Source organism: Hyperolius riggenbachi, chromosome 1 (assembly GCF_040937935.1).
Source record: "Hyperolius riggenbachi isolate aHypRig1 chromosome 1, aHypRig1.pri, whole genome shotgun sequence".
Taxonomy (NCBI): Eukaryota; Metazoa; Chordata; class Amphibia; order Anura; family Hyperoliidae; genus Hyperolius; species Hyperolius riggenbachi.
Window position 1 is genome coordinate 671,549,618 of NC_090646.1, and position 12,966 is coordinate 671,562,583.

A 12,966-nucleotide genomic window follows, 5' to 3' on the forward strand; every position below is an offset into this window, starting at 1 on the left:
CAGCATCTGATCCCCAGGATGCCGGGTATGTGCTGCACCTCCTCCCATAGCATCTCCTCCCTGCTGGCCTGCAGCATCTGAACCCCAGGATGCTGGGTATGTGCTGCACCTCCTCTCATAGCATCTCCTCCCTGCTGGCCCACAGCATCTGCTCCCCAGGATGCCAGGTATGTGCTGCACCTCCTCCCATAGCATCTCCTCCCTGCTGGCCCGCAGCATCTGATCCCCAGGATGCCGGGTATGTGCTGCACCTTCTCCCATAGCATCTCCTCCCTGCTGGCCAGCAGCATCTGATCCCCAGGATGCCGGGTATGTGCTGCACCTCCTCCCATAGCATCTCCTCCCTGCTGGCCTGCAGCATCTGATCCCCAGGATGCCAGTTATGTGCTGCACCTCCTCCCATAGCATCTCCTCCCTGCTGGCCTGCAGCATCTGATCCCCAGGATGCCAGTTATGTGCTGCACCTCCTCTCTTAGCATCTCCTCCCTGCTGGCCCACAGCATCTGATCCCCAGGATGCCGGGTATGTGCTGCACCTCCTCCATACCTCCCAACATTGTAAGTGTCGAAAGCGGGACACTTAGGCCACGCCCCTGGCCACGCCCCCAACCCCCTAGCCACGCCCACTAATTTATTTATATATATTTTTAATTTATTGTTTATTAAAAAAATGTAATTAATTACTCCCGAAAGGGAGGGTGCCAGTGGGAGGGGGAGGAGGGTGGCCGAGGGGGGGAAAAGAAAACCCGATCGAGGCACCAGCCCGGGGATGCGTATGCGGCATGGATGCCGCATGGACGCTATTAAGCTTCTCCCTCCCTCCCTCCTAATGTGCCCCCAGTGTCCCCTTATGTGATTAATTAGGGGGGTTGTCAGTGGAGGGGGGGAGAATGCCCGTCACCGTGGGTGGGGAGGAGGGTGCCACTTTTAGGTGGGGGGGGGGGGCGCCTGGGCAGAGAATGGAGGCGGAAAAACTGATCGAGGCTCCAGCCGCGGTAATGAGGGATGCGGGAGCCCGGCTTCATTACTTCCTCCCTCCCTCCCTCTGTGAATGCCCCCAAATGTATGTCCGTGTGCCCCCCTCTCCTCCCCTTCCTATAGGCAGAGTGAGCGCAGCGGAGCGGGCAGTCGGGTCCTCTTACCGCTGGCTGATGGACGCGTACTGTCTCTGGCATCCGACCTCCATGTGCTTCCTGTTTACTATGACGTCACAGGAAGCACATGGAGGTCGGATGCCAGAGACAGTACGCGTCCATCAGCCAGCGGTAAGAGGACCCGACTGCCCGCTCCGCTGCGCTCACTCTGCCTATAGGGAGGGGAGGAGAGGGGGGCACACGGACATACATTAGGGGGCATTCAGAGAGAGAGAGGGAGGGAGGAAGTATTGAAGCCGGGCTCCCGCATCCCTCAGTACCGCGGCTAGAGCCTCGATCAGTTTTTCCGCCTCTATTCTCTGCCAGCCGTCGGGATTCGAGAGGGGGGGCCCGGGATAGCGGGAGGGCCCCCCCAAATCGGGAGAATCCCGACGAAAACGGGACGGTTGGGGGGTATGCTCCTCCCACAGCATCTCCTCCCTGCTGGCCCGCAGCATCTGATCCCCAGGATGCCGGGTATGTGCTGCACCTCCTCCCATACCATCTCCTCCCTGCTGGCCCTCAGCATCTGACCCCCAGGATGCCGGGTATGAGCTGCACCTCCTCCCCTAGCATCTCCTCCCTGTTGGCCTGCAGCATCTGATCCCCAGGATGCCGGGTATGTGCTGCACCTCCTCCCATAGCATCTCCTCCCTGCTGGCCCGCAGCATCTGATCCCCAGGATGCCGGGTATGCGATGCACCTCCTCCCATAGCATCTCCTCCCTGCTGGCCTGCAGCATCTGATCCCCAGGATGCCGGGTGCGTGCTGCACCTCCTCCCCGCTGGCCGCAGCATCTGATCCCCAGGATGCTGGGTATGTGCTGCACCTCCTCCCATAGCATCTCCTCCCTGCTGGCCCGCTGCATCTGATCCCCAGGATGCCGGGTATGTGCTGCACCTCCTCCCATAGCATCTCCTTCCTGCTGGCCCGCAGCATCTGATCCCCAGGATGCCGGGTATGTGCTGCACCTCCTCCCATAGCATCTCCTCCCTGCTGGCCTGCAGAATCTGATCCCCAGGATGCCGGGTATGTGCTGCACCTCCTCCCATAGCATCTCCTCCCTGCTGGCCTGCAGCATCTGATCCCCAGGATGCCAGGTATGTGCTGCACCTCCTCTCATAGCATCTCCTCCCTGCTGGCCCACAGCATCTGATCCCCAGGGTGCCAGGTATGTGCTGCACCTCCTCCCAGCATCTCCTCCCTGCTGGCCCACAGCATCCGATCCCCAGGATGCCGGGTATGTGCTGCACCTCCTCCCATAGCATCTCCTCCCTGCTGGCCTGCAGCATCTGATCCCCAGGATGCCGGGTATGTGCTGCACCTCCTCCCATAGCATCTCCTCCCTGCTGGCCCGTAGCATCTGATCCCCAGGATGCCGGGTATGTGCTGCACCTCCTCCCATAGCATCTCTTCCTTGCTGGCCCACAGCATCTGATCCCCAGGATGCCGGGTATGTGCTGCACCTCCTCCCATAGCATCTCCTCCCTGCTGGCCCGCAGCATCTGATCCCCAGGATGCCAGGTATGTGCTGCACCCCCTCCCATAGCATCTCCTCCCTGCTGGAACGCAGCATCTGATCCCCAGGATGCCGGGTATGTGCTGCACCTCCTCCCATAGCATCTCCTCCCTGCTGGCCTGCCGCATCTGATCCCCAGGATGCCAGGTATGTGCTGCACCTCCTCCCATAGTATCTCCTCCCTGCTGACCCGCAGCATCTGATCCCTAGGATGCCGGGTATGTGCTGCATCTCCTCCCATAGCATCTCCTCCCCGCTGGCCTGCAGCATCTGATCCCCAGGATGCCGGGTATGTGCTGCACCTCCTCCCATAGCATCTCCTCCCTGCTGAACCGCAGCATCTGTGTGAGAATCTGCTCAGCTGCCTGTGCAGACAGGCAGCTTTTTGACCACTGTTCAGGTCTGCATTCTGCAGGTCTCTTTAAGAGAGACTTTTTGTCAGTATTGCAGCTTGCTGCTGAGGAATTTGCATACGTTCGTTATGCAAATCCCCTACCTGCCTCCTGTGATGACAGGCAGTATAAAGGTTGGGATTACCCACAGTCCTTGGCTGGTCATTCCTTCAGGGTGTGTAGTAAACACTCCTAGAGAGTGTCAGCCATGCTACTTCTTGTTGAAGTTATCTTAGAGTAATTCCTGGAAAACTGCACTAGGCAGGTTTCCTTAGTGCAGTTAGGATTGCTTATCTGTTTGTTTGTTCTGTTGCGATTGTCCTGTCCCAGCGGTGGGCGACAGGAAATGGTTCTGATCTCTGTTCTTGGAGTATAGCTGGTGCAGCAGTTGCTACCAGCTATCTCTTCTGATCTGTCTCCTTGGATCACGCTAGCCACTTTCCGCTAGTGCTGTGGATCCTTCTGTTCTGCTACTCTGTACCTGGATCGCGCTAGTCACTTTCGCTAGTGCTGTGGATCCTTCTGTTCTGCTACTCTGTACCTGGATCGCGCTAGTCACTTTCGCTAGTGCTGTGGATCCTTCTGTTCTGCTACTCTGTACTTGGATCGCGCTAGTCACTTTCGCTAGTGCTGTGGATCCTTCTGTTCTGCTACTCTGTCTGCCTGGATCGCACTCGCCTAGCACTAGTGCTGTGGATCCTTCTGATCTGTCTTCCTGGATCGCACTAACCGGTAGCGGCTGTGGATCTTTCTGATCTGTGTTTCTGCTTGGATCACACTTACTCTGACGGAAGAGCGGTGGATCCTTTCTGCCTAGTTCCTGTTTCACGTTTGTCTGTCTTGTCTGATACGAACGCTTGCTGTAGGCTCGGTGAGGTAACCGTTAAGCGAACGCGTGCACTGTTGCGAATGAGTGCGGTGTTCGCGTTCAGCTAGCGTTTGTTATTTTCCTTATCTTTCTCTTTGTATGATTTGCTGTGCCTATGCTACCCTTGTGCTCTGTCCTGCTCAGTCTTGTGTCGCTATTGGCAATCGCCATTCTTGCGCTTGCGTTTCCTACTTCGTTTCCGCCGTTCTGTGTTCGCCGTTGCTGGGTGGCGACTAGTTTGGTGGGCACACATTGGTTCTGTCCCTTTGCTCTGTTCCCTGTGGGCTATCCAGCCCTGCCTGATTGTACCTTGTCCTGGATCTGTATAATTCCCATTTGGCATCTGTGGCTGTGCAGCGGCTGTGTTCGCCTGCACTCCACAGCGCCTTCTGCCGGTGGGAATTGCCCTCTGCGGGTGCATAGCACCTAGCCTGGGTGTCCTCAATTATACGCTTGTGGAGGAAATCCGCCGTGTCAGCGCACGTCTGGTGCGCTGACCACGGAGACGATTCCACAATCGTTACAATCTGATTCCCAGGATGCCGGGTGAGTGCTGCACCTCCTCCCCGCTGGCCGCAGCATCTAATCCCCAGGATGCCGGGTATGGGCTGCACCTCCCTATAGTATCTCCTCCCTGTTGGCCCGCAGCATCTGATCCCCAGGATGCCGGGTATGTGCTGCATCTCCTCCCATAGCACCTCCTCCCTGCTGGCCCGCAGCATCTGATCCCCAGGATGCCGGGTATGTGCTGCACCTCCTCCCATAGCATCTCCTCCCGCAGCATCTGATCCCCAGGATACCGGGTATGTGCTGCACCTCCTCCCATAGCATCCCCTCCCTGCTGGCCTGCAGCATCTGATCCCCAGGATGCCAGGTATGTGCTGCACCTCCTCTCATAGCATCTTCTCCCTGCTGGCCCGCAGCATCTGATCCCCAGGCAGCCGGGTATGGGCTGCACCTCCTCCCCTAGCATCTCCTCCCTGTTGGCCTGCAGCATCTGATCCCCAGGATGCCTGGTAGGTGCTGCACCTCCTCCCATAGCACCTCTTCCCTGCTGGTGTGCAGCATCTGATCCCCAGGATGCCGGGTATGTGCTGCACCTTCTCCCATAGTATCTCCTGCCTGCTGGTGTGCAGCATCTGATCCCCAGGATGCCGGGTATGTACTGCACCTCCTCTCATAGCATCTTCTCCCTGCTGGTCTGCAGCCTCTGATCCCCAGGATGCCGGGTATGTACTGCACCTCCTCCCATAGAATCTCCTCCCTGCTGGCCCGCAGCATCTGATCCCCAGGATGCCGGGTATGTGCTGCACCCCCTCCCATAGCATCTCCTCCCTGCTGGCCCGCAACATCTGATCCCCAGGATGCCGGGTATGTGCTGCACCTCCTCCCATAGCATCTCCTCCCTGCTGGCCCGCAACATCTGATCCCCAGGATGCCGGGTATGTGCTGCACCTCCACCCATAGCATCTCCTTCCTGCTGACCCGCAGCATCTGATCCCCAGGATGCCGGGTATGTGCTGCATCTCCTCCCATAGCATCTCCTCCCTGCTGGCCCGCAGCATCTGATCCCCAGGATGCCGGGTATGTGCTGCACCTCTTCCCATACCATCTCCTCCCTGCTGAACCGCAGCATCTGTGTGAGAATCTGCTCAGCTGCCTGTGCAGACAGGCAGCTTTTTGACCACTGTTCAGGTCTGCATTCTGCAGGTCTCTTTAAGAGAGACTTTTTGTCAGTATTGCAGCTTGCTGCTGAGGAATTTGCATACATTCGTTATGCAAATCCCCTACCTGCCTCCTGTGATGGCTGGCAGTATAAAGGTTGGGATTACCCACAGTCCTTGGCTGGTCATTCCTTCAGGGTGTGTAGTAAACACTCCTAGAGAGTGTCAGCCATGCTACTTCTTGTTGAAGTTATCTTAGAGTAATTCCTGGAAAACTGCACTAGGCAGGTTTCCTTAGTGCAGTTAGGATTGCTTATCTGTTTGTTTGTTCTGTTGCGATTGTCCTGTCCCAGCGGTGGTCGACAGGAAATGGTTCTGATCTCTGTTCTTGGAGTATAGCTGGTGCAGCGGTTGCTACCAGCTATCTCTTCTGATCTGTCTCCTTGGATCACGCTAGCCACTTTCCGCTAGTGCTGTGGATCCTTCTGTTCTGCTACTCTGTACCTGGATCGCGCTAGTCACTTTCGCTAGTGCTGTGGATCCTTCTGTTCTGCTACTCTGTACCTGGATCGCGCTAGTCACTTTCGCTAGTGCTGTGGATCCTTCTGTTCTGCTACTCTGTACTTGGATCGCGCTGGTCACTTTCGCTAGTGCTGTGGATCCTTCTGTTCTGCTACTCTGTCTGCCTGGATCGCACTCGCCTAGCGCTAGTGCTGTGGATCCTTCTGATCTGTCTTCCTGGATCGCACTAACCGCTAGCGGTAGCGGCTGTGGATCTTTCTGATCTGTGTTTCTGCTTGGATCACACTTGCTCTGACGGAAGAGCGGTGGATCCTTTCTGCCTAGTTCCTGTTTCACGTTTGTCTGTCTTGTCTGATACGAACGCTTGCTGTAGGCTCGGTGAGGTAACGTTAAGCGAACGCGTGCACTGTTGCGAATGAGTGCGGTGTTCGCGTTCAGCTAGCGTTTGTTATTTTTCTTGTCTTTTTCTTTGTATGATTTGCTGTGCCTTTGCTACCCTAGTGCTCTGTCCTGCTCAGTCTTGTGTCGCTATTGGCAATCGCCATTCTTGCGATTGCGTTTCCTACTTCGTTTCCGCCGTTCTGTGTTCGCCGTTGCTGGGTGGCGACTAGTTTGGTGGGCACACATTGGTTCTGTCCCTTTGCTCTGTTCCCTGTGGGCTATCCAGCCCTGCCTGATTGTACCTTGTCCTGGATCTGTATAATTCCCATTTGGCATCTGTGGCTGTGCAGCGGCTGTGTTCGCCTGCACTCCACAGCGCCTTCTGCCGGTGGGAATTGCCCTCTGCGGGTGCATAGCACCTAGCCTGGGTGTCCTCAATTATACGCTTGTGGAGGAAATCCGCCGTGTCAGCGCACGTCTGGTGCGCTGACCACGGAGACGATTCCACAATCGTTACAATCTGATTCCCAGGATGCCGGGTGTGTGCTGCACCTCCTGCCCGCTGGCCGCAGCATCTGATCCCCAGGATGCCGGGTATGTGCTGCATCTCCTCCCATAGCACCTCCTCCCTGCTGGCCCGCAGCATCTGATCCCCAGGATGCCGGGTATGTGCTGCACCTCCTCCCATAGCATCTCCTCCCGCAGCATCTGATCCCCAGGCAGCCGGGTATGGGCTGCACCTCCTCCTCTAGCATCTCCTCCCTGTTGGGCTGCAGCATCTGATCCCCAGGATGCCTGGTAGGTGCTGCACCTCCTCCCATAGCACCTCCTGCCTGCTGGTGTGCAGCATCTGATCCCCAGGATGCCGGGTATGTGCTGCACCTTCTCCCATAGCATCTCCTCCCTGCTGGCTCGCAGCATCTGATCCCCAGGATGCCGAGTATGTGCTGCACCTCCTCCCATAGCATCTCCTCCCTGCTGGTGTGCAGCATCTGATCCCCAGGATGCCGGGTATGTACTGCACCTCCTCTCATAGCATCTTCTCCCTGCTGGTCTGCAGCATCTGATCCCCAGGATGCCGGATATGTGCTGCACCTCCTCCCATAGCATCTCCTCCCTGCTGGCCCGCAGCATCTGATCCCCAGGATGCCGGGTATGTGCTGCACCTCCTCCCATAGCATCTCCTCCCTGCTGGCCCGCAGCATCTGATCCCCAGGATGCCGGTTATGTGCTGCACTTCCTCCCATAGTATCTCCTCCCTGCTGGCCTGCAGCATCTGATCCCCATGATGCCGGGTATGTGCTGCACCTCCTCCCATAGCATCTCCTCCCTGCTGGCCCGCAGCATCTGATCCCCAGGATGCCGGGTATGTGCTGCACCTCCTCCCATAGCATCTCCTCCCTGCTGGCCTGCAGCATCTGATCCCCAGGATGCCGGGTATGTGCTGCACCTCCTCCCATAGTATCTCCTCCCTGCTGGCCCGCAGCATCTGATCCCCAGGCAGCCGGGTATGGGCTGCACCTCCTCCCATAGCATCTCCTCCCTGTTGGCCTGCAGCATCTGATCCCCAGGATGCCGGGTATGTGCTGCACCTCCTCCCATAGCATCTCCTCCCTGCTGGCCCGCAGCATCTGCTCCCCAGGATGCCGGGTATGTGCTGCACCTCCTCCCATAGCATCTCCTCCCTGCTGGCCCGCAGCATCTGATCCCCAGGATGCCGGGTATGTGCTGCACCTCCTGCCATAGCATCTCCTCCCTGCTGGCCCGCAGCATCTGATCCTCAGGCAGCCGGGTATGTGCTGCACCTCCTCCCATAGCATCTCCTCCCTGCTGGCCCCCAGCATCTGATCCCCAGGATGCCGGGTATGTGCTGCACCTCCTCCCATAGCATCTCCTCCCTGCTGGCCCGCAGCATCTGATCCCCAGGATGCCGGGTATGTGCTGCACCTCCTCCCATAGCATCTCCTCCCTGCTGGCCCGCAGCATCTGATCCCCAGGATGCCGGGTATGTGCTGCACCTCCTCCCATAGCATCTCCTCCCTGTTGGCCCGCAGCGCTGTACTGGGGACCGCCATGTCACTTGGCTGTCCTCTGAATAGACTCCAAACACGATCCCCTCTCATAGGCTGATGCCTATGAGAGAGGATCGCCCTGATTTACTGTCGGGGTGAGGGAAAGAGGGATTAGGGGAAAATATACATACAATCTTATTTAAAACAAACAAATTAATAATAATAAAAAAAAAAAAAGCGTGCAGCAGCGATCAAAGCACACCAACAGAAAGCTTTGTTGGTGAGCGAAAAGGGGAGGAAGTCATTTGTGTGCTAGATGGTTCGGCTCTGCAGCGAGCTAGTAAAGCTGCAGAGCACTGAACTGTAAAAAATAGTCTGCTCACTCCGGGATGGGGGGGGGGGGGGGGGGGGGGCAGCCCTGCTGGTCTATTTCTCTGCAGTAGTATATGATTAAGAAACAAGCATGCAGCTAGTCTTGTCAGATCAGACTTATAAGTCTGAACCACTGAAACACCTGATCTGCTGCATGCTTGTTCAGGGGCTATGGCTAATAGTATTAGAGGCAGAGGATCAGCAGGGCTGCCAGGCAACTGGTATTGTCTAAAAGGAAATAAACATGACAGCCTCCATATACCTCTCTCTTCAGTTCCCCTTTAAAGCAGTAGGATCAGCCATACTATGGCAGGGGGAAAAAACACATATATAAGTAGATAAATACTTGATCTACTTGCATAACACATGTACTGTACTTTCCACGTTTTGATTTCAGTGAATGTTATATAGTAAATGAAGAGAATTCTCTTCCTGAGGGGGAGGGAGGGAGGGAGGGGAGGGGTGTCTTTTGCCCACAGTTTGAGGCTAAATCCTGATGTAATTTCTTCCCTTAACTTTTTTTTTTCTCCTCCAATTGCTGAGTCACCTCAGCCTTGCTTTTCAACACAAGTGAGCAGAGGATCATGTTTCAGATAGGCAGCTAGGCAGGGAAATAAATGGAAGAGGAGGAATATATTATAAATAAAAAGAACCACCAGCATGCAACTGAATGGCAATGGCTATTAAAGGGCCAGTGCGCCTAAGGTATCTGATAACTCCAAATCATAACAGCAGAAAAAGTTTTTAAAATTTTGAATGCAGGATTAACATTTTTATCTCTTAATACACTCAGCTCAGTTGCTGTTGAAATTTGATTTTTATGGTGACAATCCCGCTTTAAGTGTTTAGGGCCCTTTTCCACTAGCAGTCGCTAGCGTTCACGCTGAACGCTAGCTATTGCTGAATCGCAATTACCGGCGATTCCCCGACGTTTGCGGCCGCGATTTTGCTATGCTATGCACTGCAAAATCGCGGCAAATATCGCTCCGCCGCGCGTTCGCGTTCCCGTAAAAAACGAATCGCGGTAGAGGAAATGACCTACCGCGATTCCTATGTTAAAAAGCAAACCATAGCGATTGTAAAATCGCTAGCGGTTTGCGTCTTTGCGATTCAGCCAGCGCAAAAGCGCTGGTGGAAAAGGGCCCCTAAAGTGATTTGGAGCTGAAAAGACAAAAAACAAAAAGAGGGAGGGCTCTGGGTCCTATACAGCCTCCCCGCTACTCTCCCGGTCCCCTCGGTGCAGCGCTGGCTCCCCTGGTTCTGCACCAATCGGTCAAATACTGCTTTCTGCCACTGAAGGAGACTTCGGAAGTCTTCAGGATCCCCTCGGAGTTCTTCCAAACACAGGCCGTTCCACACTGTGCCTGCGCGAGCGCTCTATCTCGACTGCTCACTTAGGTGCAGTATGGAGACGCCTGTCCTCGGGTGAACTCGGGAGCACTTCCAAAGTCCCACATGGAGGGGGGTTCAAAGGGGGGAGCCGCCACTTAAACAAGAGCAGCGGGAGGAGAGCGGGAAGCTCTATAGGAACCAGAGCCTTCCCTCTCCACAGGTATCTGGCTGTTTTCTTTATTTTATTTTTTTTATATACAGTTCCCATGAGCTTTAACAAGGTACTCATCCAAATGTGACATTGTGCAGTCCGTACACTCAAATCTAGCATATTATCGCAGGAGGAACTTACAGGATCCGTGGCCAACGGCAAATAGGTCCTTGTATTTGGGGTTCCTGTAAGAGGAGAGATAACATCAATAATCAGTGCAGTAAAATGACAAGGAGGAAGTAGGACAAATGGTTTCAGGGGAACGAACAGTCATAATTACCGTATTAGTAGTGTCTGAATCACACACCTGCAACGGTAACAGCATTTCCTAAACAGCAGTTGCAAAGTCTAACTGACAAAATAGTGTGCAAGTGAGTAGGGAGTCTGGCTGGTATCTCACTATTTTGGCAGTTAAACTGCTGTTCAGGAAATGCTGTTGTAGACAAAGAAAACCTGAGGGCCTGAGCCCACTGACGCTGTTGTGTCCACTTTTCAGTTACACATCAATGTTACAGATGCAGAAAAGCGGACAGAAGCGGACACAACTGCTTTAGTGGGCTCTGGCCCTGAGAATCCCCCATGAGGAGATGGATTGGCCCAAAACCTGTGGCTCTGTCAGATTTTAACGGTTTACTTTTTTTGCGGTAGTGGTCCTTTAAACAACAAGTGCAGAGGCCATCGCTACAGACGAACAACTGTCCGTGTGAGACAGCCCTTAGAGCAGGACATTGGTTGCAGTTGTAGGACTCACCAGCAGAGGGCAGTCACAGCCAGGCGTTTGGCTTTGTCGTACTGGAACTTCCACAGCGGCAGCAGCGTTCCCTCCTGTTCCCGGAACTCATCCGCCACATCTTCAAAGTACTTGAAGTCTGAGTAGATACGAAGCGTGATATGATTAGTGACAAATTCCTGACAACATACACAAGCTGTGCAAGCTGCAGAGGAAGAACTACAAATCCCAGCAAGTGAGGGGAACCAAAGAAAAGATAATGCCCAAAGAAACTGTGCTTTCCTGGGTGTCCATTGTAATAATTAAAGGGGCAAAAAATTGTAAAATTAGAATATGTGCAAGCATATATAAATAAGAAGTACATTTTTCCCAGAGTAAAATGAGCCATAAATTACTTTTCGCCTATGTTGCTGTCACTTACAGTAGGTAGCAGAAATCTGACATAAGCGACAGGTTTTGGACTAGTCCATCTCCTCATAGGGGATTCTTAGCAAGGCTTTTATTCTTTATAAAGATATTCCCTTAAAAGGATTTAAACATTGATGCTGGCCAGCTTCCCTGCCTGCTACACAGTTTTTTGGCAGTTGGGCAGAGCACCTGCCATTCACTAAATGCTTTTGAAAATAAATAAATCCCTGAGAATCCATCATGAAGAGACGGACTAGTCCAAAACTTGTCACTGCTGTCAGAATTCTACTACCTACTGTAAGTGACAGCAACACAGGAGAAAAGTAATTTATGGCTCATTTTACTCTGGAAAAAAGTTGAGGGCGGAAGGGCAAAACAAGGAGAGGGAGGGGAGGGGAGTTGATAAGGCTGTATCAGAATCAGAATCAGATTTTATTTCGCCAAGTGCAGCAGTTGCCACACTCGGAATTGTTTGTGGTACACATCAGCATAGAGCATAGTACATCAAAGCATGCAATGACGAGCAGACAAAGACATTAAACGAGGTAGTGCAAAAAACATGTGCAGTACAGAAGAATTAAGGTATGTTAGAGCAAAAAAAAAAAAAAAAAATATATCCACCTATATAACAAATAAGTAAGAGTAAAGCTGGTAAATGGCTGATCCTGCTGCTGCACAAGTCGGCGTTAATTACTATTCCCCTTCCAGGCCGCCATTGATAACGGGGGTAACATATAATTCAGCTTCCAGCTATTGCTGGTGGCCAAATTACAGTGTTTTTATAGTAATTTGGGGTCTGTCTTCTCACGGCGAAATCATTCAATGAGCTCAGCTATAGCTGTAATTCCTATTACGGCCTACAGTGGCGCCAGCTGCACACAAATCATTCAATGAGCCCAGCTATAGCTGTAATTCCTATTACGGCCTACAGTGGCGCCAGCTGCACACAGATCTCCTGTGCCGTTTTTACTACGCTTGGCTATGAGACTACAATATCCGACTTCTCATAAATTCATACTTTGTTTGTAATCGTCTGAATCCTTGAAGAGAATCTCCGACCAAGAATAGAACTTCATCCCAATCAGTAGCTGATACCCCCTTTTACATGAGAAATCTTTTCCTTTTCACATACAAACCATCAGGGGGCGTTGTATGACTGATATTGTGGTGAAACCCCTCCCACAGTGTGATGTCAGGACCATGGGCATGACAGTTTCCTGTCTGTGAACCTCATTGCATTGTGGCAAATACCTGTTTACAGCTGTTTCCAACTGCCAAAAAAGCAAGCAGCATCTCCTTCCACTGACACCACCTGCCAGCAGTAAAAATGTCACCATGTGATAAATGTCAGAATGTAAATCAGGGAGAGGAAAGATTTTACAATGGGCAAACACTGACTAAATCATTTATACATAATTATTGT

The 12,966-nt window shown here is 53.3% G+C and overlaps 1 protein-coding gene across 4 annotated transcripts in view; it reads right to left on the reverse strand.

The window, feature by feature from the left end:
- DNAI1 (dynein axonemal intermediate chain 1) overlaps nt 1-12,966 on the reverse strand; it is a 269,556-nt gene that overhangs the window by 143,094 nt on the left and 113,496 nt on the right. For all 4 annotated transcript variants that reach the window (XM_068253053.1, XM_068253042.1, XM_068253033.1 and 1 more), the window contains exons 12-13: nt 11,157-11,274; nt 10,547-10,590 (exon numbers count right to left, since the gene is read on the reverse strand). In XM_068253053.1, coding sequence (XP_068109154.1) covers nt 10,547-10,590; nt 11,157-11,274 — 162 coding nt within the window. The remainder of the gene's footprint in view (nt 1-10,546; nt 10,591-11,156; nt 11,275-12,966) is intronic.